The 25,880-nt window shown below is 44.1% G+C and overlaps 1 protein-coding gene across 1 annotated transcript in view; it reads right to left on the bottom strand.

Annotated features, from left to right (window-relative positions):
- Positions 1–7,098: 7,098 nt before the first annotated feature.
- Positions 7,099–25,880, bottom strand: part of ncoa1 (nuclear receptor coactivator 1) — a 31,079-nt gene continuing 12,297 nt past the window's right edge. Inside the window, 21 exon segments of the mRNA XM_069172320.1 lie at positions 7,099–8,502; positions 9,083–9,272; positions 9,451–9,613; positions 10,041–10,479; positions 11,284–11,376; positions 11,662–11,967; positions 12,057–12,225; positions 12,320–12,434; positions 12,848–13,021; positions 14,073–14,394; positions 15,415–15,633; positions 15,797–16,760; positions 17,383–17,435; positions 17,437–17,531; positions 19,047–19,187; positions 19,818–19,910; positions 20,710–20,889; positions 22,280–22,457; positions 22,655–22,761; positions 23,171–23,337; positions 25,428–25,533. Of these exon segments, the coding sequence (XP_069028421.1) occupies positions 8,329–8,502; positions 9,083–9,272; positions 9,451–9,613; positions 10,041–10,479; positions 11,284–11,376; positions 11,662–11,967; positions 12,057–12,225; positions 12,320–12,434; positions 12,848–13,021; positions 14,073–14,394; positions 15,415–15,633; positions 15,797–16,760; positions 17,383–17,435; positions 17,437–17,531; positions 19,047–19,187; positions 19,818–19,910; positions 20,710–20,889; positions 22,280–22,457; positions 22,655–22,761; positions 23,171–23,337; positions 25,428–25,516 (4,431 nt within the window). The 5' untranslated portion in view covers positions 25,517–25,533 and the 3' untranslated portion in view covers positions 7,099–8,328.

Here is a 25,880-nt window from a genome sequence, read left to right as displayed (position 1 = left end):
CACACACCCGTGCTCTTTACAATCTTTTTCAGTACGTTTTTTTTTTTGTTTGTTAGCGTTACATACAGGAATGCCACCCGGCGCGAATCGCGCGTCAACAAATCGCAAAAATTAACATATTGACATTGTCTTAGCCAACGTTAGCGTGAACAGATGTTTTTTTTTTTTACTCGCCAGACCAGAAGAAGCATCGCGAAGCTCGGCGTCAAAACTTCGCGTTCTTTTCACTCCGTTCAAAAAGAAGCGACTCGCTGTCGCCTCCGGAGGTTTGCGGTGGTATTAACAAGATGGGATGTGCCGGGGCCAGCTGGTTACCATGCTCACTTGCGAGGATATTTCTACATCACATTACATAGACAAACCATGAAAACTGCTATTTTTGCATATTCTGTAGGTAATTTGATTTGATTGTTTTAAAAAAATCTGATATAATCGCATGCTACACCTTTTTGCTTAGTATGTATAGATGCTAATAAAAATGGCGACGATAGCTAGCCAGCAACACATTCATTTGGAGTAAACTGGGAGAAATGCTCAAAGACAAATTAAATTAAAAGATATCGGTTAAAAAAAAAAAAAAAAAAAAACTGACAACAATACGCAATGACATTCATTTTTGCGTAAAGTACCTACAAACACCTTACCCTCAAAATTAATAATTCAGTGTCGCTCCAAGTCTACGTGACAAATGGCCGCTAGTCGCTAATCCAGATTAATCCAGATTAATCCAGACAAAACAAAAAAAAGTTCCACGTTTTGTTTTGTCTTTCTAGATTGAAATCAAATCCACATCATTTTTGGGTAAAGCTATATTCTGGTGTGTAATTTATTTTTTGTTAGGCGTGATGCGTTGACTTACTTCTACTTCATCTGGGCCGTCAGTGTAAGACTCTAAAACAAACAAGACCATCAAAGGCGAAGTTGTTCACGTAAATAAGATTCGTTAAAACGTCACAATTTCAGGACGCTAAAAAAAACAAAACAAAAAAAAACGTACGGCGACAACATGCTGCATTTCAAATGGTGCTTTTATTGCAATGTGTTGCATTCCCACATTCATAGATGTTATAGATTTGTTAGTCAAAGCATCATTTCCTCAAGGTTGGCATCCTCACCTTGGAAACAAAAAAAAAACAACAACAAAAACAAAAACAAAAAAAGCAGAGGGATCAAATGCACGAGGTGTTTGTGTTTTGAGTGTAGTAGAGAAGTGTGTGTGTAAACTTGAGCAGCCACGAACGTATGAATGAACAAACCTCCGAAAAATTTAGACTTCCAGTAGATGCAAAAAAAAAAAAGAAAAAAAAAAAAAAGTTTTGAATCGTCAAAACAAACAAACAAAAACAAAAACCAACAAAACAAAAAAAAGAAGAGTTTTTGTTTGTCTATTAGCCTGCAGGGCTCTCACTCCCTGCAGGGACTGGACCCGGCCTGAGACTGATTGTCTACAACATTTCAAAGAAAAAGGTAGATTTTCTCTTTATATTCACGTTACACACCTGAACGGGAGGGAGGGGGGGAGGGGGGGAGTGATGGGGGAGGCGGGGGGGGGCAGTAAAAGAGACGAGAGAGAAAAAGAGGAAAACGTAACATGCATAAAACTCTCCCAGATGAACGCTGTCACTCATATTGTCTTTCCATAGCTGCTCCGATGCCTCTTTTTTCTTTTTCTTTTTTTAAACAAACTTTACATGAGTGTAATATACAAAACTGGACCAAAAAAAAAAAAAAAATTAGAGTAAAATGTGTAATATATATTCATATATATATTTATTTATATTAATTTGTACAAGGGAGAAAGCGGAACCTTCGTCTTTATTTTTTTTTTTTTTTTCCTCAAATACTCCAGGGAAAGCATCACCCGTCCCCACCCACCCAAAACAACAACAACAACAACAACAACAAAGTGGTGAGTAAATACTGAGCCTTTCTTTTTTTCCCTAAAATCTCCGAACCGTCCATGTCCAACCTCAGTCCCGATAAGGCAGCGCTGACATCACGTGACAACTGATGCTGTGGTAACTTTCAAACTGTCTGCAAGTAGGAATGAGTTGGGAGTTAAGAAACAAACAAAAACAAAAACAAAAACAAAAATACGGTGAGTTTTTAATTTTTCTCGTGATGCGGCAAAAATCCTGTATTTTTTTGGGGGGGGGATCGGGGCGTAAATAATAAAAATACAAAAAAACGGGATCCTACTTGTGGAGTACAGTCAAAACATTGAGAACATTTTACGCGTTAGGCGGAACGAGAACGTTTTTTTTAAACCGAGGGAGACGAAAAAAACAACAACAAAACAACAAAATGGTCGTGAGCAGGAATGTTCGTAAGAGTTCAAGCTGAAGGAGGTTATTTATTTATATATATATATATTTTTGTATTAACAGTACGCCTGGCGTCAGCTGAGAAGGAGGGAGGGAGGTCACCTGAAGAAAGTTTAGCATAGTAGTTATACTGAGGATCGGTCGGCAGAGTGAAAGAGACGGAGACGAGACGACGTCTCAAACAAGGTCAACGTTTTGAGTCGTAGGTTTCCCGCCGCGGTCCAAGTTCTTCACAAAGAACCTGAGAAATTCATTTGTTTTTCAAATTAAACGGCTAAAACAAACAAAAACAAAAAACAAAATAAATTCTTCTCTGTACATTCGGGGGACGTTTAACGTATTCTATCTCCAAATATCTGATTCTTTTTTTCTGATGGCCTTTTCACTCCCAAGTAAATCCGATAATAAAGTGCAAAATTAGATTGTATTTGCAAATTCCTGGAATAATCTGATTTTAATCTATCGTGTGTAAAAAAGTCATTTATACAGTAAACTTTTTTTTTTTTTATCTATAAAGGTGAAAAAAGGTTTTTAAAAAAACCCTGGTTAACAAGGTTATTATTGTTAAACAGCAAAGGAGCAATCTTTACTGCGGAAAATATATACACGAGGCACCTCAAGTTTGGTATAAAGTATTCAGTTAATGGAGAAAACAAAAAGAAAAGAATAAAATGTCTTTTCAAGAATGAGATTAAAAGCTGAGAAAGGTGATCGGATGTGGACGTGCCCGCCGAGGGGCCGCTGCTCGTGGACGCTCGATACTTCAAAATAAAGCGACTCGCTCCGGTGTTAATCCTACAAATCCAAGTCAACGTGAGGAAAAATGCTGTTTGTTTTTTCGGTAAGGTGCATAGCTGAACGGCTGCCATGTTTTAGACTTTTTTTTTTCTTCCTGTAAACGAGTGATTTTAGCACTTCAGGCTCAAAAAAAGACCTCGTTGGCAAAAAAAAAAGAAAGAAAAACTAAAAAAAAAAAAGTGGAGACGTTTCGACAAAAAACAAACAAACAAAAAAAAACGGCCGAACTTTGGGACAGATTGTTTACTTGCACTTTTTAAAGTAAAAAAAATAAAAAAAAATAAAAATGGACAGACGAGTGCGTTGAAAGAGCCGGGGGGGGGTGTGTGGGGGGGAGGGGGGGGGATGGACGAACATGCAGAGTTAGCGGCGCGTGAGAAATCAAAATCAATAAGAATAATTAAAAAAAGTAAAAAATGTGGGGGGGGGGGGGGGGGGCTACATTTCGTCTTGTCCAGTGACGATGAGGTCTGCATGTGATATCCGTCAAAACACGTTGAAGCTTTGGTCATTTACTAATGAAAAATGCAAAAAAAAAAAAAAAAAAAAAAAAAAAAGGCTACATCAGTCAGACAGTTAGAAAACAACAACAACAACAACAAACCAGGCAATGCTTCCCCATTAAAATAAAAAAACAAAAAACAAAACAAGGCTCCACTCTCCCAGATCTGCTTAGACTTTTTTTGACAAGAGACAAAAAAAAAACCCCTAAAAGAACTTAAATAATATGGCCTTTGTTTGTCTTTTTAAATTAACCCGTACAAACAGCCAGTCAACACTGCTTCCTTCTCTCTCTCTCTCTCTCTCTCTCGCCCGCTCGCTCTCCCAGTAAAATCACATTCAGCAGTCGCTTTAAAAACCATCTGTCATAGTTTAACGTCCGAAACGTCCCACAGGTGAAACCGCGGGACGTCCCAAAGAGCCGAAAGAAGAAAAGACATAGCGTACGAGGACATCTTCCACTTTTCCGTCTTGGAGAACACCAGATATACAGTATTAATCACACATACATGACGCGCTCGCTTGATAGTCTTATACATACATACATCATCGGAAAAATGATAATTCAAAAGTAGAAAAATAATTAAAGAAAAAAACAAAAACAAATAAACACGACGACGGAGGCGAGTAGTTATTTACCACAAACTCGGAGCAATACTTTTTTTTTGTTTTTTTTTGTCGATTCGGAAACAAATACATATTCACATTTCTCTGTTATATACATTATGTTAAAATCTTGAAACAAATGTTATTAAAAAAATAAAATAAAACAAAAACTAACCTGGTACCGGTTGACTAGTGACGAGGGGGGAGGAGGGACTGTCGGTCCATCCAACTGCTGTTGCATAAAAAAAATTGCTGTTGCAAAATTATTATAATTTTTCTTTATTTTTTGTACATGTGCATTGGATGTATTTGGCATGTTGTTTTTTTTTTTTTTTTTAGTGTGTGGTTGCAAGATAAGCGCACATTTGCCGCAGAGTTTTAGAATTTTTTTTAAAATAAAATAAAATAAAAGGAAAACCGCTTCCATAGGAATTCCTATTTCCATGCATAAAAAAATAAAATAAAAATAAAAAGTGAGGTCACTACTGAACTGAACTGATCAGAGGAGGCTGACGCAGAAAATAATTAATTAAGAAAATAATTAAAAAAATACATTCTTCCATTGTGCAGCTGCTCGCTTCTCGCGGTATTTATTATTATTATTATTGTTTTAACGTTGGCCAAACGGGAGCGCAGGAAAGTCGTGACTAAAAACGAAGCTACGACTTGGAAACAAGATTTCTGTGGTTTTATCCTCGTTTTTTTGTGTTTTTTTTGCCCTTTTAAGTGCCGAAAATAAACGAGAATTTAAGTGCAGGGAAAAGAAAGACTCTAAATATTTTGTTTATTTACCTTTTCTTTTTTTTTTTTTTCCTCACTTTTGTGAGTTTCTGTTCGCTACAAACCGTTTCATGTCGGTTAGACAAAAAAAATAAAATAAAAAAAAAAAAGCAGATTTGGAGGAAGAGGGAAGCTTTAATCTGAGGCGTCGCTATGGTTACCAATTTTAAAAGATATTTGTTGAGCAAAAACAAAAGAAAATTCTTTAACTGCTTTTCTCTTTTATTGAATTGAAAATTCTTTTTGTGGGAATTGTTGAATTGTCGGAGTCTTTTGTACAATTTTGTAAAGTTAAATTTTTAAGGACTTTATCACGTTAAGTGCCTCGAAATAACTTTCTATTTGGATTCTGGGAAAACCGGGAAAGCTTTTGTCGGTTATTTTAAAGACTAAACAACGAATCAACGAAGCCGAATTTCCGTTTCTAACCCGACGTGTTCGGCGGCCATCGAGGCAACAATATATTTACACGGTGGAGGTTTTTTTTCCATACTTATCTCTCGTTATCGGTTTGCAAACGACGAAGTATCTGTAAAAAAAAATAAATAAATAATAACAAAGAAAAAACAAACAAACAAACGTCTCGATTGTTTTCGTGGCAAATCACCGCACGTTTGTTTTTTCTTTAATTAAAATCCGTTTTCGGCTAACGGATCGGAAAAAAACCCCGAAAAGTTACGATTTTCCAGATTTATTCGAGCATCGTAAAATTTTTCAAAAATTTTGGAGTTTTAGGGCGTCAAATTTAGTCCATTTAAAAAAGAAAACAACAAAAAAAAGAAAAACGAGCGCTTTTACAATAATTTTGTCACGTAAAGAACTTTTAGAGGCAATTTCCTGACGAGGTGCTGAAGTAGCTTTTCTGTCGTCTGAAGAAGAAGAAGAAGGAAGAAGTGGACATTTTTTTGTGTGTTTCATTAAGAGGTCTATTTTGTTTTTTTGTTTTTTAAATCGCTGCGAGAGACAGTGTCCGACTGAGCAACAGTAGTCAAAGTGTGTGTAGCCAGTGGTGCGAGTCTTCACCCAGTTTGATCAGTCCCAACGCTGATAAAACTGGTTCGTAGGAGGCGAGGTGAACAAAATAATAAACAAAATAATTGACGTTTGTTTGTTTTTTCTGGCGACTCAACCCGTCCTCGTTTTCGGTTTCAAATTTCACGACAGCTTTAACGTGACGTCTTTTTTTTTTGTTGTTGTTAAGAACTTCTATTTCTAAAGCTTCTACTTCAAAACGGTCATTTATATCAGGGACGATGTCCCGAAGTCACACAAAAAAAAACGCGACTTCGGGACATCGTGACGCTTTCTTTTCTTTTTCTTTTTAATACGACGGTTACAAACACGTCCTGTCTGAATAGTTCTTTTTGAAAGTATTGTACTTAAGAATTAAAAAAAAAAAAGAGAAAGCACGAAAAAAACCAAAAAAAACGACGAGTCCCCATGGTTACCACGAGAAAAAAAATTAAAAAAAAAATTAAAAAAAAAAATCGCACTTTTTTTTCCTTTCTTTTCTTTCGTAAAGTGTCGGGAGAAAAAAAAAAAAAAAAAAAAAGTCGATCAAATTCCACATTTCAGAATAACTTCCAAATACAACATCGCGATGCCCCCTCAAAAGAACAAATAAATCTGGTTACTAGAAGAAATCCGGATCGAAGGACATTATTTTTGATTAATAAAACCTTTTTTCTTCTTTTCTTTTCAAAATAAAAGGAAAGCGGTCAACAAGAGAGAGAAAAGAGAGTTTAGCTTCGTCCCCAAAGTCTTCTGTCCTTCTGTACAATACGAGCCGCCAACACCGATTGGCTGAGAGAGCATGAAGGATACCAGAAGGAAAAGGAAAGAGGACCCGACGGGGGTCCGTATTCACAGCTGCTGGGAGGGGGGGGGGGGGGGGGGGGGGGGGGGTACAAATGTGACGGACAGACAGGTAAATAATCATAACAGTCTTTCTATTGTTTTTTTTTTCTTATATACTTTGAAAATAAAAAATAAAAAAACTCCTCCGAGTGGAAGAAAGACACGTTAAAAAGTCCCCCCCCCCCTTCCCCCCCCCAAAAAAACAACAAAAAAACAAACAAAAACTTGAGCAGCATCCCGTCCGACTCCCAAAACATCCATCAATCCTGCCGTCCGTCCTTTCTGGCTTTTTGTCAAAAGCTTGTTCTGATGAATCGTGAAGATGATGAAGATGATGATGATGATGAGAGCAAGAAGATTTAAAAAAAAAAAAAAAAAAAAAAAAAAAAAACAAAGAACAACAACGTAATAGAATAATATGTCGAAGAAGAAGAAAAGAAGAAGCCGAGCTCGGAAAACAAAATTTAAAACTCACTTCCGGCGGACGGCGCGGCGGATAAGAGCGACAGCCCCAGAACCAGCTGATGACTGAGCTCGTATCCCCCGACGACGCCTCGAGAGGTCTGGGGGGAAAAAAAACAAACTTTTTAAAGATTCCCACATCGCTGAGAGAGACCAGGTAGAGGAGAACAAACAACAACAACAACAACAACAAAATAAAAAGCCAGAGGAGGTTGCTGCGCTGGGTGAAAACTCCCACACGGGGTTTTTTTTTGCAATTTTTTTCTTAAAACGCCGAGTGCAGATCGACGCCGCCGCCGCTCGACGCTCCCAAGATGCACTGCTCTGCGTTTTGTTGAGACAGAAACCGTCTGATCAGAAAAATAAAAATAAAAAAAATAAAAAAAACACAAAGGCCGGCCCTGATTTTGACAGTGACGACAACTTGGCAAAAAATAAAAAAATAAAACTACAAATGTCGCGGTTGTTGTTTTGTTTTGTTTTCTTGGAGGAGGAGGTGAGGGGGGGGGGGGGGGGGGTCAGGAAGCAGGAAGTAGGTCGCCGAGGGAATGAGCAGCAAGACAACACTGCCTTTAAAAAAAATAAAAATAGGCTGAGGCAGACAGACAGGTTGTCAGACAGTTTTAGACAGGCAGGTTGTTTTCTGTTCAGTTTAGTTTTTTTTTTTAAATACACTGCTGCTCCTTCTGACTTGTGAGTCCTTTGTTTTCTTTCTTAAAAGTACTGGGCGGTAAAAAAAACAACAACAACAAAAAACACCCCTAATCCACCCCCCCCCCTCCTCCCCCGCCCGCCCACCCCTCCCTCATCCAAACGTCCATATCCTTCCAGCCGAAAACAAAAAAACAAAAAAACAAAAAAAAATGGTGAGACAGAGACAGCGAATGGGGTCTTGGTGGTGCACCGAGGCGTAGACGTGAGAAGTGGAGGGAGGGTGGGGGCGTGGGGGTAAAAGGGAGCTGGAGAGGGTGGGGTGACGGGGAGGGGGGGGGGGGTGGTGTCACTCGGTGAGCAGCTGCTGGAGGAGGCTCTTCTGCTGGGCCTGGTTGTTCTGGGGGCCCGGCGGTCCGGGGCCCTTCTGGGCGGCGGCGATGGAGCCCGGGTTCAGGTAGGAGTCGCCCCCGACGAGGTTCACCGTGCACTGGACGTCGGCGAACACCTGCACCTGCTGCACCTGCGGACCAAAACCGACACCACCAAACCGATCGTTAACACCGTCGCGCCGTTCTTTAATTTGATTTAATTCTATTTTGTTTTGTGTGTGTACTGTTGCATTTTTGGCATTTTACAGGCAGAAGTAGGAGCTGGAAAAAAGAAGAAAAAAGTTCCACGAAACGGAGTTATCCAGGAACTTAAAGGGTTCCTCCTGAGTGGACACACAAAGTAAAGGGGAACTCCCGCCGACTGTTCTTAGAAAGGTGAAATTAATGTCTCTGAAAACTTCTGCAGTTTCCTGAAACAGCTGGGAAATGTTTGTTTTTTTGAAAATAGAGGAAAAATAGCGAGGTTGTCGGGCACTATTTCCACCGGAGGATTGATACACATTTGGCTCTCCGAGTGAGTGTTCGCTGCAGCAGGAAGGTCTATTTTAAAAGAAGGGAAAAGATTTTAAAAGAAACAAAAGATCTATTTAGCAAGAAAATTAAATACTAATCACGATAAAAACTTTTTTTTTTTTTTTCTTTTAAACGCCCTCCGTCCTCCACAAACTCAGCCGGAGAAGCAGATGGAAACGTGGGATCAAAGCCACCGACCTGCTGGTCGCCGCACACCGAGCCGACGTTGCTGAGGTTACTGTTGCTCATGCCGACCGGCTGTCCCATGGGAGGTAAGGAGCCGACGCCGCCCGAGCCCCCGGCCATGGACACGGTGATGCTCATGTTGTTGTAGACCCCCTGCTGGCCGAACGCCGGCGCCGCACTCCGTCCCGACTGACTGAACAGGCTGCGCCCCCCCCCCCCAAAAAAAAAAAAAAAAAAAAAAAAAAGAAAAAAGAAGAGGAAACAATCGCTTCAAAACTCAGGTCTCATTTAAATAAAAACAAATCCAACAGGAGTTACCAATAATTAATGTTAGCTATTACGTTAAAAGTCTTTTTTTTGTCTGGTAAAATCGTCCTCACCTGCCCATGCCCGACTGCTGCCAGCTCTTCATGTCTGGCGACTGGTAGCCAGGAGGCGGGGCTTGCTGAAGCAGAGGACTCTGGGAGGCGGAGCTCTGAGGTGACAACAACGGGCTGGTGGGGCTCATCTCGGGAGGGAAAGGCGGGTCTTGTTGTACGACAGCTGTGACGGAGACAACAAAAAAAAAGAAAAAAGAAAAAGTGTTACTGAGATATAATATGAACATTTTGTTGTAAAAGAGGTTTCGACTGGAGATTTATTTGTATTTGTCGTAATATTCGTCTGAAAGTTGAAGAAGTTCAAGAGCTTGAATCTTTAAAAGTCCGCTAACTGGTTTGTTCCGTTTATATTTAAAATTCAAAGCAGAAAAAGATGCAGGATAGAATCTTTTTTTTTTTACGAGAAAGTCCAAACCAGCAGCTACGACAAGAAAATATTCTTTTCAATAACTGGCTTCAGGAAAAAAAAAAAAAAATCAACACTTTTTGTTTTGTATTTTTTGTCAATAACAGGAACGAAACGACCGCTTTCATATAATCAGTTCAGTCTTTTGATTAAAGGAGTGTGAAGTTCGTCTCCTTGAACTCACCGGAGCCTCCGAATTGCTGAAACAGGCCCTGCTGCAGTGAGGAGTTGACGGCGCTGTTGAACTGGCCCGGCACGCCGCCGCCTCCGCCCAGGAGCGTCTGGTTGCCCGCGGCGACTCGGCCGGACAGCTTGTTGTCCAGCGGGCTGAAGTGACTCGGTGAGGTAGGGGTGTTTCCCGTCATCGGGTTGTACCCTGGCGGGAAGTTGAACTGCTGCTGCTGCTGCTGTTGTTGTTGTTGTTGAGGCGTTGTCGGGGGACCTTTTGGGACCCTGGCAGCTCCGACGGGCCCCATGGCGGCGGCGGCGGCGGCGGCGGCCGGGGCGCCCGCCAAGTTCTGTCTCATCAGCATGACCTTCTGCTGGAAAAGCTGACGCTGGCGGTGCTGGATGCTGTAGAGCTCCCGCTGACGCTGAGCCAGCATCTGGGCGTTCAGCGGCGGCTGGGGGGGGAGGAGGAGGAGGAGGAGGAGGAGGAGGAGGAGGAGCGCGTTAGAAAAAACAAACAAAACAAAAAAAACACAGATTCATGATTTTCAAAGTCAAATAAAATGTTCTCGTAAAGAGTTGAATCATGCAGCGAAATAACTTCTGAGATTTAAATACTATTGAAGATCAATTTAACAAACCACAGAAAGAAGCAAATCATACATTTATCATCAGGTTTTTTTTCCTCCTCCTTGAAAAAAAAAAAAAGTTTATTCTGTGTTAAATATTTAAAGTGATATATAAAAAAATAATAATAATAATTATAGGTTTACTGGAATGTCCTAATAAACAACCAGCATTTAAAATGGATTCATTTGATGTGATTTTTAATTTCTACTCAAAGCTGCGCACTAATATCTTTGGCCACCAGGGGGCAGAAGAAACGCGCTGTGGGCCGACGTGCTGCATCGCCACAGGTTGCTGTTTTCATGTTCCCATGGTTCGACTGGCGGTCACCGCCCACTACTGGGAGGAAAGTACCTGTCGTGGTAGCGGCTGGTGCTAGATCGGATCAGCGGGAGGGACGCCCTGCCCTGCGATTGGCCGTGACGTGGGAGGAGGGGAGGGGGGGGGGGGGGGCGGGGGGGCAGTGGAATGGAGGTCAGGACTGTAGACTGTAGACTTTAGAGCAGGGGTCTCCCAATAAGTAGCTCGCGAGCTGCCCATTACGTATGTATGTGTGTGTTGAGTATCGACTTTACATAGAAGGTTAATCCAGCTGGTTCGGTGGAGCTCAGCTATGTCAATAAATGTCTCACCTGCGAGGTCATCTGAGGCGACTGAACCCCCTGACGAACGTTCACATGCTGGACTCCCGGAAACGGAGTCACGCCCGCCAGCCTGTTCTGGAGCTGAGAGACGAAATGAAATCAGCAGAAGTCAGACAGGTGTTGGACGAGGACGAGGACGAGGAGGCGGCGGACGATAAGAGAGCGAATGGAAGGCAGGATTTAATTAGAGGGAATAAATTAGATGAAATATTATTGGAGGTGGAAAGAAAACGGAGATTTAACTTCTGGTGATGAAGGGAGGAGAGTTTTGTTTCCCGACACACACACACACACACACACACACACACACACACACACACACATCGAAGCAGGAACAAAACTCAAGAATAAAAAAAGAGCTCTGACCTGCTGCGGTCCCTGCAGCCGCTGCTGCAGCTGCAGCCGCAGTTGGTTGGGCGGCAGCCTGAGCTGAGCGACCATCCCCGGCGGTCGGGTCGGCCTCGGCCCGACGCCCGCCGTCCCGCCGGGGAAAGCTCCCCGAGGCGGGGCTCCGAACGACAGGCCCGCCGCCAGCTCGCCGCCGGGGAACTGGGCCTGCGGCGCCGGCGCGAACTGGGAAGGGTAGCCGGGGAGTTTGGGGTCCGCGGGAACCGATGTGGCAGTTGTTTGCTGGGTCGGGAAACTCTGAGGCAACGGGTCGAAGCAGCCGCCCTTCGGAAGGAAGAACAACAACAAGAGGAGATGACAAAAAGACGAGTGGTTTTTTTTTCTCTCTCTTTTTTAAAAACGGTCGTACTCACCTGCACCAGCTTGTCGATACCCAGCGCCTTGTCCAGCTCGGCCAGCTCGCTCTCGTCCGTCCCGCTGAGGAAGGAGACGAGCTGCTCCAGCAGGGCCTTCTCGTCGTTGCGGCCCTCGGGCGTGGTCGGAGGGCCGAGCACCTCGTCCAGCGTGCAGGGCACCCGCTGCCTGCTCGCAGAGACGGGACAACGACGCTCAGAAACCGTCCTCGGCCGAGGACGAAAACAAAAACAAAAAGCGTAGGAGTTGTTTCAATACTCACTCTTGCGGTGACGCTAGCGGAGCCTGGAGAGGAGCTCCGAGGCCGTCGAAGGACAACGAGTCCGACAGAGACAGAGGCTGGAACTGGGAGTCTCCGACGTCCATCTTCGTCGGGCCTGAAAAATAATTTAAAGGTTCGGCCAAGCGGAATCTTAGAGAGGGAAATATTAAACCAACAAATTCACAGCATGGAAATCCCTTATTATGTTGAATTAGTAACTCAATAGCAGCTTAAAATGCTGCCTTTTGATTCGTCAAAGATTTCCACCTTCCGGCAATGAAATTAAAGAGGTGGGGGTGGCGTGGGAGGGGGGGGGGGGGTCGTCGTACATGTAACTGAATACAGTCCGACTCCACCCATCGGTCGGGCTCATGCGTATAAGAAAGGAGTGAAACTTTAAGCCTACAGGAGGTCAAACTCCACAAAGCTCCGCTGCGACAGAATATTTCGTGTCACGTTATGATTCAAAGCTGCACACACGGATTCTGTTTTCTGCTGTTGTTGTTGTTGTTGTTGTTTTTTGTGTACCAGTGCTGGAGCTGAACGGGTTGAGAATTTCTGCCTCTGGAAACGGGCTGCTGTCTTTGGGGGTCTGGAAGGGGTCTCCCTGGCCCGGTCCCGGTCCTGGTCCCTGCTGTTGGCTTGGAGTGGCGGGATTGCAGAAGTCGAACGACGACTGACTCTGGAGGCCATCGCCGAGCCCTGCGAGCGCGCAAAACACAACAACATGGGAGGATCGGGTGACACGAAATAAATAAATAAATAAATAAATAAATACAACAACGCAATCCTGAAGCGTAACGCTCAGAAAGCTGCTGAGAAAACCCATCTGCTTCAGTGACTCCTGATGGCCACTAGAGGGCAGAAAGAGTAAACCACGTGCAGGTCAAATAAATGAATGAATAAGAGATTTTTTTGGGGGGGGATCATGTGACTACTGATAATAATAAAAAATAAGAATGGAAACAATAACAGTAGTATTTAAAATCCGAAAAAAACCATAAAATAAAAAATAAATACAAAAACCCAACCTATCCTGCCAGAATCTTTCAAAAAATTTGGTCTAATCCTGACAAAAAAAAATCACTGCAAATTTTAACCAATCTCGGAAATATTTGCAGGAGCTTGAAATTTTGCACTCGAACCTCCCCTCCATCGAATCATCAAAACAAACCACAGGCCGGCTGACCGGGAAAAAAACAAAGTTATAACAGGAAGTGACGGGGTTTATGGGAAACGGGGTTTATGGGAAATGCGATTGAGGCTACCGATCGTCTAATCAAGCAGAATGCGTTAAAGTTATACATGGCCTTACAATTGTAAGATATTATTTTTGTGCTTACGGTATGTCTTAAGAATTAAAAGATCATTTAAAGCACTTACTTTTACGGAAGTTGTGTCCTGTGAATTTAAAACCATAGTTCTTAAAAACAAAAGAGACAAAACCAAAATATCTCCACCTGTGTGTGATGTACCGTATGCTTACAGGACTGTTCCTTTATTAAAATAACTATTTATTTTCATTGACTTGCAACTTTTGTCGATTCTCTCAATTTCAACGCAAAAAAAAAAGAAAATTCAAAAAATTTTGCCGCAAATTTTTGAGGAAAAAACGCTGAAGAAATCCAACATACTTCATCACAACAATGACCAAAAAAAACCCAAAACATCAATTGAGACACTAACAACCAAACTAGTAATGATAGTTTAGTTTAGTCGTGTCCACCCAGCTGGTCACCTTTAGTTACCGTACCTCTGTTCGGAGTGCCGGGCGGCTCTCTCTTCACATTTACGTTGCGGGGAGTGCTGGCCTCGCCGGGCTGGAGCCGAGTGGGCGACTGCAGTTTGAGCTGGGGGGAGGGGGAGTGGAGCTGAGGCGTCGGCGGCGGCGTCTGCAACTGCAACCGGGGAAGCGACTGGGGGGAGCGGAGCTGGGGGGCCGGAGACTGGAGGGACTGGGGGCCTCCGCCGGGGTTCGCTGAATCCTCGCCGCCCCGCTCGGCCCCGCTCGGGCCTCTCGGGCCGGGCGGCAGCAGCTGGGCGAGAGGGTCCGTGTCGACGGGTCCGCCAGACATCTGAAAGAAGGGGGGAGGAGGGGGAGGAAGGGGGGGGTGGAGAGAGAGAGAGAGAGAGGGGTGTTCAGAGTTAAACATATGAAACCGGAGAGATATGAAGACGACAGGGAGGCAAGACGTTTAAAAAAAAAAAAAAAAAAAAAAAAAAAAAAAGAGACAGATGGAAGGAAGATGTAAAAAAAAAATAATAATAAAGATTTAAGGAATAATGGGGTGGGAGGAAAAAAAAAAAAAAAAGGGGTGTGGGGGGGCGATCAGCGAAAGAGAGATGGTGGGTGGGGGGCAAAAGGTCAAAGGCCAGCGAGCTTCAAAGGCTGCAGCTGGTAGCTGCGCCTACAGCCGAGACAAAGTCCAAGAAAATAAACATTGAACTGGGTTTACAACGGCAGCGGCGGGCAACCGCCGAGCGAAAGGATCAAAGCTCGACGGCAGGAAACGTCCGAGGATTCGTTGCGAAACTGTTTTTTTCCGGACTCTCGTGCCCCGCGTGAATTTTGAATCGACGACGTGGCCGTCTGGCGCGGTCACGCGTTACGATTCTTCGTCGGGGTGTCACGGGAGTCCGACCGGACGGCTCGGTTTGCCACGAATCAAATTTAACAAGCTGCTTCATTTCGTGTTTTAAACCGGCTCGGGTTCTCTGTCCTGTAATAGCCGGACGTGAAACGGTTTTACGTCCGTCTTTTTCTTTTTTTGATTTGTTGCAAACTTTTCATTTGTGCCTATTTCCTCAGCTTTATTTTCTGAAACTAGACCCAAATGAGGCTTTTAAACTTCTCTTGTTTTGTTTTAAGGCTAAAATTGCAATAGCTTCACTGCCGGGTTCTGTTGAAGGTTTCTGTTGTGATTTGGAGCTATACAACTTAAAACTGATAGAAACTTAAAGCTTACAAGAGTAACTGAATGACATAAAGACATATTTGTTGTTGGTTGCAGCTGAAATCCCTCCCATCCGCCCCCCGCGCAGTAACCGTGGCGACGAGCATTTAAAAAGGGATCCACTGTAAACACCAACTGTACCGTGGAGTCCCTGCGGCCGTCCCGGCGGTTCTCTCCGACGGGGCTCGACTTGGGGCTGACGCAGGCCGGGTTGCCGGGAACTCCGGCGAGTTTGGCCCCGCCTCCCGCCGCCACGGTCGAGCCCGTGCAGGCCACGCCCTCCCCGCTGGCTCTCTTCTCCACCTTCACCCGGACCGTCTGGAGGCTCAGGGCGGATGGAGGCGGCAGGTCGCCCAAGTCCTTCAAAAACAGCAACAACAAAAAAAGCAAACGAGGTTTCGAGATTATTCTTCATTACAAACACAATCGTCAAAATGTCTGAACAGATTTCTTTATCTTTAGACGTTTTTTTTTAACTAAAATAAAAGTTTTTTTTTTTTTTTAAACATAAAAAAAGTGTCACCTTTTCGTCCGTGTCCAGGAGGAACCGCAGCAGCTGGTGGTCCTGCGGTTCTCTGGATCCGGCCTTGGGAGGTGCCGTGCCCGCCGCCGGGCTGACGGGCGGCTCCCTCTTGATCTCGAAGTCGCTCCTGCTCGCGCCGTCCTCGGCGGAGCCGTCGTTGGGGCTGCTGTCCTGGAGCAGCCGGTGCAGGATCTTGTGCCGCTCCGTCAGGCTGCTGTGCGAGGCCGGGCACTGGGGGGCGGGGGAAGGGTTCGGGGGGTGAGGTGACGCGGTGCTGTTGAAGTGGACGCCGATGCCGTTCGTCTCCGGCCCGTCGCTTTCCAGCAGCTGATTGAGTCGGGGGTTCCCCGGCCGCGAGGCGGAGGCGAGGGGGGCTTTGTCGGAGTCCTCTCCCCCTTCGTCCCCCCCTCCTCCTCCTCCTCCTCCTCCTCCCTCCGGGGAGTTCGCCGACGGAGGCCGAGCGGAGGAGCCGGCGGGCGCGCTGGCTTGTCTCTGCAGGATGGGGGAGAACGGCGGGAAAGACGCCGCCTGTCCGCCGCTCGCGCTGCCTTTAGCGTCCCCGACGGGCTGCTGCCTGTTGAGGCCGCCGCCACCGCCGCCGCCGCTCGGCGCCCCCGCCGGGGAATGGAGGCCCGGCGCGGAGGGAGAGAAGGGGTTCCCCGGCACCCGAGGGCTGCCCCCCGACCCGGGGCTCGCCCGCGGCATCCTGGGCGACATGAACGAGGTAGGGGTGGCTGTGAGTGGGCCGCTCAGAGGAGACGGACAGTTCGTCCGGTTGGGCGTCAGGTAGCCCGCCGGCGTGGCCGGGTTGTGTCCGTGGGGGGAGGCGTTGCTGTTGAGGCCCGGGGCCGAGTTGCCGCCGGGGGGGAGGGAAGGGGAGCGGGAGGGAGTCTGGGCGATGCCGCCGAGGGTCGGTGGAAGGCTGGGGTTAGTGTTTTCCTGAGAGCTAGCAGTGTTGTGTTCCCTGGGAGGAGGAGAGGAGGACGACAACAGATAACCGGTCCATCATCCAGGAAAACACGATCACGTCTGCACCGACGGAGTAACCGTAACAACCGCAGGTGGATCTCCCGCGCTTCTTCTCTTTAATCAGCGGAAGACTAGAAAGATAATAACTGTTTTCCTCTTCTGCGTCACGAGCGTTAAATTTGATTTATTTACTCGTGATTTCGTAACTTAAAAAACAAAACGAACACGACAAAAGGAAGCTTAAAAATGACAACTTCTGACCAATCTTGGTTTTCTTAAGACTTGTCGGGACGTCGCAGTGAATGGGCATAACCGGGACGCCCTTAAAAACACACCAGGGATATTCATACGCGTGTTCAACTGTGACTCTTCAGCGTGCAACAAAGCCCACGTGCACACGTTAGAGGATTAAAACTATTTTAAATATCCGATTCCCCCGTTTTAAGCGGTCGTATAGATCGTGTATCTCAGGTCAAAAATATCAAGTCATCTGCATACGATCGCGTACGAACTGTTAAACTGAGAGTTTTTATTTTGCAGTTTTACAATCAGTCCTGTGTGTGTGTGTGTGTGTGTGTGTGTGTGTGTGTGTGTGTGTGTGTGTGTGTGTGTAGTACCTGTCAATAGTGTGAATGCCCATGATGAAGGGCTGTACGTCAGGGTTGGGGGGGGCAGCAGAACTTGCAGCGGGTCTGAGCGCTGAGGTGGGTGCCATCGCTTAACGTGAAGTAGTAGAGCGGGCTGATGGCGGTGCCGTGGGTCATCACTGTAGGGAAGAGCGAGACACGCCACACGCAACACGCCACACGCAACACGCAACACGCCACATGCAACACGCACAGAGAAAGAAAGAGGTAAACAGGGTTTAGACTTTGGCCTCATCTCCTTGTTTGTTTTCTGCCCCCCCCCCCCCACTTTTGTTTTTTCTTCCCTCTTCCCACATGTATCCGGGCTTAAAGAGCCCCGCCCCCTCGATCCCCTCCCCCTCCCCCTCCCCCTCCTAAGGCTTTAATGATACTTTTTTTTTTTTTTTTTTTGCTGGCAGGAGCTGTACGATAATTGATTACAGTTAGGGTAACTCAATTTCGGTCCGTCTTCCCTTCATCCTATTATCGTTTTATACCGGCGCTAACGACGTTAGCGATGTCTCGCGTTCACTTCGCTCCGTCCTGCTGCACATACGTGACAAGAGGTGGACGTATTCATGTATGTCTTTGTTTTCAGGAGCATTGAAACAGCTATACTCAAAGTAGTTCAGTTTATTTCAACTTTGAATAGACGGCGACGAATTTCAAGATGTAGTTGACAGCTGATAATTCTGCCCGGAAGCAAATGTGACTGTTTCAACCCAATTAACAGCTTCTGAATCGCAGACTGGATATAAAAACATTTCGTAGCTTACGCTGCAATACCACCGAGTGCAGCTAGAGGGTGTTTCCGAAAAAAACATCCACAGACTCCCCTATTCAACTCGTCCTATGAAAATTGAAGACAAAAGTTATTTCAGTGTTGTTCGTGAAAGTCGCCCTTTTTAAAAAAAATTTTTTTATTCGTTTTCTGGCGGTCAGTCATTAATTAGAAAATAAACCGCAAAAGGTCTGGTTTTTGGGGGCGTGTCTGTTTAATTACGGCTATCGGAGGGCGGGATTTAGTATCGCCGGGTCTCCAATCAGATCGATCCACCGCTCGCTCCTCCCCCGCCCCGCTCGTCCATATATGGTCACTTCCTGCTTCCAAAACCGCCCCAAACTAGCAAAGATGGCATCGGACCAAATCCGCACTCGATGCTTCGTAACGACCGTCCACAAACCGACGGGTGACGGTAACGGTCGGTTGCCCCGCTCTGCATCTGAAACATGATGATTTAGTCTTTTTCCGACGCAATTAATGAATTAAGTTGATCTTTTTGCGTTTTGATCTGTTAAGTCGATCAAAAATGAAAAATAACTTGAAGACTCGGGCTCTCACAAACTCATTTTTCTATTTTCAGACATTTTACGGAGCAAACAATGAATCTATTGATCGACTCATTGTTGGTCGCGGCCCTTTCGCTGCAGCTCGACGCCGCTTGTCCTTTCACGCCTTCACAAATCTCCGCTGCTGCTTTCTGCTCTGCAAATCTGCCGACGCGGCACAGCGTCTCTGAACGAGGCGATTGGAGCAAAGTTAGTTTGAAAAAGTCACCGCTATTGTTCTTACTGTGATGGCATCGACGTGGAGCAGGAGAAACTCTCGGTAACCATGGCGAAAAGCCGGCGGAGAACGCGTGGAAGGCACTTACCCTCGTGGAGCAGCTTCTTGGCGTGGGAGGGCTCTTTGCCCTGCGGCTGAAAGAACGCGTAGATGCACTTCCTGACCAGGTCCTCCCAGCCAGGCCGGCCTGTCGCTCGCAAAGCACTGGTTTCTATGGAGATGATCTTCCCTGGATGAGAGAGCACCGAACACACACACACACACACACACACACACACACACACACACACACACACACACACACACACACACACACACACACACACACACACATACCAGCAATCAGCCTTGCACTGATTTCAACAACTGTAACATAACTGGGATTGTTGTAAAGTATTTTTTGCGCTCCGAAACGTCCCACGCACGACTTGTCAAAAATGACGGGGAGGACTATAATTAGCATTTCCCAGCATGCCGTCTTCCCTTTGTAACGTTTGGAGGATGAAGCGACCGAATTGGAAACGACTAAGCGATCTAAGCGTCTAAATATGATATATTTCTATTAAAAACAGGCAGTTTTCAAACATAAATCACAAATAAACAAAAACACAAAAATTAAGACCCTCGTTGGTTTCTAAAATGCTTATTCATTTTTGATTGGTATCGGATTTCTGGTTTACTCGGATATAAATGCATCACACGGAAATAATAAAATAAATGTGCCAAGTTATGTTTTCTGTGTGTGTGTAGAAAACAACACGACTTTCCTGTAATGTAACCCATCGATTTCTACGACTTTCTGAACTCCTCCGATTAAACCCGTGTGTGTGTGTGTGTGTGTGTGTGTGTGTGTGTTTACCTGTGGGGTCCTGCTTCGTGATAAAAGACTCGGTGCTGACTGGCTGGGTGCGCGGCATCCGGCAGGCGATGCAGATCAGGCAGGTCTGCAGGTCTAAAGCAACAAGAGGACACGAGTGGTGAGATTTGTGTGTGTGTGTGTGTGTGTGTGTGTGTGTGTGTGTGTTTATATCGTTGACCAAAGTTAAAAAGCTAAAAAAAGACCAACGTGAAATCAGACTTGAGGTAAGCCATTGATTTTGGGCACAGTGTCATCAAGAAATAAAGTTTTAATGGAGATAAAAAAAAAAAAGAAAAAAAAAAAAAGAATTTTTCTCAAACGCAGGTTGAAAAAAACAACAACAAAAAAAACCAACTCAAAAATAACATTTCTGACCATAATTATTTTTCTATTTTTGTTTATCTGAGCACTGAAATGTGTTCAGTTGGCCGTCAATCATATTTGTGACAACGGAGGCTGAGAGTTCAAAATTCTTTGCTCCAACTTTCTTTCAAAGACAGAAGGATCCACTCGACACACACGAGGACCGCAATGATCCTCAAGGCCGGTTCTTATCAAAATGATTAAAAGCATGCAGAGCTCTGACATGTGGGAACGACACCTGAGCTATCCATCAAGGCCACCGCACACACGACTCCACAGGATATCAAGCGCTGTCGCACCACTCGGTGCTCGGGCCCTGATAAAAATTCCTTGAAAAACAATAGGGGCTTTCGCACCACTCGGTGCTCGGGCCCTGATAAAAATGCCTTGACAAACAATAGGGGCTTTCGCACCACTCGGTGCTCGGGCCCTGATAAAAATGCCTTGACAAACAATAGGGGCTTTCGCACCACTCGGTGCTCGGGCCCTGATAAAAATTCCTTGAAAAACTCAGTGTGTGTGTGCGTACCGTCTCCCTCCTCCTGCACGGCCCGCGGCTGCGACACGGTGAAACACTGCATGATCTCGTACTGCTGCCGGGCCTCCTGGTTCTCCGAGTCGGCCTCGTCCGGCGGCCTCTTCAGCATGCGACAGTTGAAGGTGTGGCTGTTCCTGCGGCCGGGCTCCTGCGGCCACGGCACGCCGTTCACTAAAAACAAACCAAGAGGAAGTCGGTAATCGATGGAGGAGCCTCGTTCACAAAAGTGCCTCGAAGTCTGGCGCAAAATCACCGCCGAGGGGGTCGAACAAGCAGAATACATTTAACTGTACATGCAGGACATGATAAGAGGAGCCGCTGTGTTCTGAATATTTACCCCGACGACTGAGTAACTTCAAACTGCTTAATGTCTTGTTTTTGGAGGCTAAAACGTTCTTGGAAGACGCAAACAACATGTGGCTGAAAGGGACGTCTTTACACTTTGCACTTGAAAGGATAAGTTACTTCACGAACAGCAAAAGGGCGAACTTTTGGAAAATTTAGATTCTCTCTTTTGCAATTTTTTTTTACCATAATAAGATATAATACAACGTATGCACCGAGCTAAATGCTTTTAGTGCTACTGCTTCTTTTTTTTTTCCATTTAGTTTCAATTATTTTTTTATTTATCAAGTCATTTATTCCATTTTATTTTGTAATCATAATTTTATTTTATCATTTAATTTTTTTTTTTTTTTGCTGGTTGTAGACTTGAGTTTAGCTGCTTGTTATTTGAGTTTAGCTGGTTGTCAGCATCATTAGCTGCTTGTTAACTTGAGTTTAGCTGCTTGTGTTGCGGAATTAGCTGTTTGTTAGCTTTGCAAAAAAATAATACTCTAAAGAAATACTCCAAGAATATTTCAAGTGTTGACAACTTCACTGAGAAAAGCCGACATCCATTTCGGTCCTTCTGTGAAAACCTATTTTGAAAAATCTGTCTCTGATATATATATATATATATATATATATATATAAAAAGAGCTCTGACTGATGCCGAATTAAAATGGATTACAAAAATCAACAGAACGTACAACCGTTCAACCTTGTTGCCTACCGTTATCTTTTGTCCTCTTGCAACCACCCCTGCCCCCCAACCTCCCCCGCGCCCTCCCATCGGTCCCCCGAAACCATTTTCATAATAATCTCTGCTCAAGGTTGTAGCTTTAAAAAAAACAAAAAACAAATAACATTCTCACAGCGAAGAAAAAAAAAAGAAAAGTCATTGTTTTCGTCGCTTGTCAAACTCGCCCACGCGTTTTACACCACTTCCCGGCGCGACACTAAAACTCTTCATTCCTACGTTTCTCCTCCTCACGGCTCTTAAAATTTGCAATTATCTGTGTACAGATTCTGCTGCCAAAACCCATCTCATCTCACTTTTTTTTTTAATCGCCTCCCCTTAATGGCTTTCTTTGGCATGGATACTGTCAAATGTGAAGATACTGAAAATGTAATTACCAAAATATCTTTAAAGAATAATAGCTACTGGCATCCGAGAGGCCGGAACGTAAAGTATTTAACAAGACGGCAGACTTTTTTCTTTTTTTTAATCCCGTCTCACCCAGGCTTTTGGGCAGCAGATTGCGGACGAACTCGTTGTGGTCTCCCACGTGGAGGATGCTGTAGACGCTGGAGGTCATCAGCTCCTCCTGGGTGTATCCGAGGTAACTCGTCACGTTCTCGGAGATGAAGACGATGCGGCCCTCCCGGTTGACGACGAAGAAGAAGCCGTCGAGGGCCTTCAGTGAAGGGGGACAGAAAAAAAAAAAAAAAAAAAAAAAGACGGGAGAAACGACAAGAGAGGAAGAGGATTGAAATAAAGGTCCCGATTGTAACGTCCAAGGAGGCGGTGATGGGGGATGAAATGCTGTGTGTGTGTGTGTGTGTGTGTGTGTGTGTGTGTGTGTGTGTGTGTGTGTGTGTGTGTGTTGTTTACCTCTAGCAGCATGGGTCCCAGCGCCTCCTTCTCCACCAGCCCCTGGCTACTGGAGGAGATGTCGCTCTTCTGCACCTCGTCGTCCGGAGAGAGAAGAGCTGCTTTTTCTGTCGAGAGGAAACAAAAACACAAGTCAGAAAAAAATCTGCGCACGCACACACACACACACACGCACACAATGTAGTGTAAAACTTATCTTATTGCAAAACATAGCCATTGTACAAAACGTAGAAATCAGTCCCTTCAGGATTTTGCTGAGTTGGGGTTTTTTTTTGTGATTGTTGCGATCAAAAATTTGCTTGATTTTGCAGTTGATTTTCTCCACAAAAAAAAAATTTGCAAATTTTTGGTGCATAAAATTGCAGGAATTCAAAAAAGTTACAAATTCAAACAGAATTTTTTTTTTTTTTTTTTAAGCACTTACCTGCTAAAAGAATAAATATGTAATCACTTCCTTTGTTGATAATCAAATGATGTGTGTGTGTGTGTGTGTGTGTGTGTGTGTGTTCCCCTCACCCTGCTCACGCCGTTTGATCTGCTGGATTTGGTCCACGGTGCTCTTGAGGATGTGGCACTTGTCGGGCATGACGCTGAGACTGGCAATGTCGCCCATGTTGGACGACAGCAGCTCGGCCAGCTCCTCGATGTAGCGGCACTCCAGCTCCCGCCGCCGCTTCTCCAGACTGCCGAGCACACGAAGACCGAACGTCACATTCACGGCGAAAACAAAAGACGCGACCTCAAAATTTCAACGATGCACCCGCAGGTTTTTCGTCAACATTTGTTTTTCTCTCAATTTATCGTCATATCGTTGGATTTTTCAAAACAAAAGTGTTTTTCTTCGATTAGCTTTAACGGTCCAAATGCCAAAAGCTATTCCCGGCAATTTACTGCGATGTGAGACGTAAAATAAAAGCTGCAAATCTTCACATCAGCTCTCGACAACATTTAAATGATCAATATCAATAGACTTGACCACAGGAAATACATCATTTGCTGTTCAGCATTCTGGCACATTATATTTATATATATATATTTATTTATACACTTATAAATAATAATAATATAATATATTTATACACTTATATTTATTTATTTATACACTTATAAATATATATATAAAAAAAACAAAAACACAATTAATAAAACAAAAAATAACAGCAATGAATTATATGAAACTGAATATAGCCTTTGTTATAACATAATTTTAACACACCAACAAAAGATCAATGGACCACAATTGTAGAAGAAATCCACACAAATGGAAAAAACTAAATGTGTAATGAGATAAAAAAAAAAAAAAAAAAGCACAACTGGACGGGAAGTGGAGAGGAATTGAACATCCCGGGATGTTTACGAGTTATATTATAAGTTTTTGTAAAAGTTATTGTTGTGTTCTTCTGCTTTGAAAGAATAAATAAAGATTTAAGTGGGGGAAAAAAAAACAAAACAGTCATATTTACACTTCTTATCAATGCTTCATAAACAACTAATGGTTTTAAATGAATGTTGATAAAAAAGTTTACAAAAATAAAAACTGTTTCCAAAATAGTGATTAAATATGAATAAGTTGAACACGAGTACAAAAAAAACCCAAAAACTGAACTCATTCTTTTAAGTCTCTTCAGACTCTTCGACTTCAGCTGCCGTCGATACACTTTCAGACTGACGAGTAACAGCGAGGTATGTGGTAAACACGAAAAAAAAAAGTGTGTGTGTGTGTGTGTGTGTGTGTGTGTGTGTGTGTGTGTGTAACGACAACAGGCAAAAAAAAAAAAGAAGAAGAAAAAAAAAAAAAAAAAAAAAAAAAAGTAGGTCAGTGCATTGGCCAGCTCGAACACACAGGCGTGGTGACCGAGGGAGGGAGGGAGGGGTGAGGAGGAGGGGGGAGGGAGCTGCTGTGTGAAAATACACAGGTCAGTTGCTGTGTGTGTGTGTGTGTGTGTGTGTGTGTGTGTGTGTGTGTGTGTGTGTGTGTGTGTGTGTGTGTGTGTGTGTGTGTGTGTGTGTGTGTGTGTAGTCGCTGGAGAAATGCTAGCCGGGGCTGGTACATCAGCTTACATCAGTTATCGGGTCCTTATAGACTCGCACACACTGAGGAACATTCATCCCTCCTCTAAAACCTTCCCCCTGACCTGAAACTCCATTTTATACTTAAACCTGAAGCCATTTTTTTTTTTTAAACAGATTTACAGAATGTTCTTCTTCCCTATGAAGCTGCAGAAGATTTTAAAACTTAAGCTCAAGGGACAAGTGGTTTACACTTATAAATATGTAAATATACTGCACGCCTTTTTGTTAACATCCACGGCTTCAATCTGATGTGAAAAGTTAAAAGCGTCGGCCAAAGATGATTAGAGCTCGTCGAGCGGTTAATGGCCGTGCCCAATTTCACGCCGATCAATCCGCTCGCGGGCGGGAATCTTTCACTCCGAAAGCACGAACGTTAACCGAACTCGTTAGGATTCGTCGGTTGTGGATTAAGGTGAGAACCAAAGTGGCGGCCGTTGACTGACCGTTACATTACATAACGGTCTAACATCTAAAAAGCACTGAATATGACTTAATTCGTCATTTAGGCACAATATCTACTTTAATATAAACTTTTTATGACTCACCTTTTGCCCAAATACAATCAAACTCACCTTTCTGAGAGTTTTAATTGTACGTTTTTTATTTGTTTTATTTTTGCTCTACTAATGAAATGTATGTCAGTGTTGCAACAACATCAACAACCAAATAAAAAAACAAAACAAACAAACAAACACGTTACCTTTGCCCCGAGGTGTCGCATGGCGAGCCCTTCCTCTTGCGTGACTCCGGCGTGGCGGGGTCCAGGGGGCTTTCCCCTACAGCACTCATTTTCAGCTTCAACTGACCTGCGGAAGTAAAAAAAATAAAATAAAATACACTTTAATCTTCCATTCAGACCTATTTTTTTTGGTGATATAGTCAGATATAAGATATATAAACAATTTCTTTTCATTTTAAGTGAAGTTTCATTTTTTTGTTTGTTTTTTAAAGCCTGTGATTGAGAACACGGGTTCAAACATGTTTTCAGTGCATTCGAACAAAAAAGCAGAATGAGAACAGATTGTGTTTTTGTTCGTCAACGCTATTCACAAAAAAACAACAACAACAACAACAAAAAAACATAATAGCAACCTTTTAAAAATACTATTTCTATTAAAAAAAAAGCATTTCATTTGAAGGCGTGTAGTCGGCC

The sequence above is a fragment of the Embiotoca jacksoni genome, unplaced genomic scaffold, assembly GCF_022577435.1.
Source record: "Embiotoca jacksoni isolate LCO1_2020_lvr unplaced genomic scaffold, fEmbJac1.0.p SCAF_52, whole genome shotgun sequence".
NCBI lineage: Eukaryota > Metazoa > Chordata > Actinopteri > Embiotocidae > Embiotoca > Embiotoca jacksoni.
Note: the sequence above shows the minus strand (reverse complement) of the source record. Positions and strands in the feature narration are given on the sequence as shown.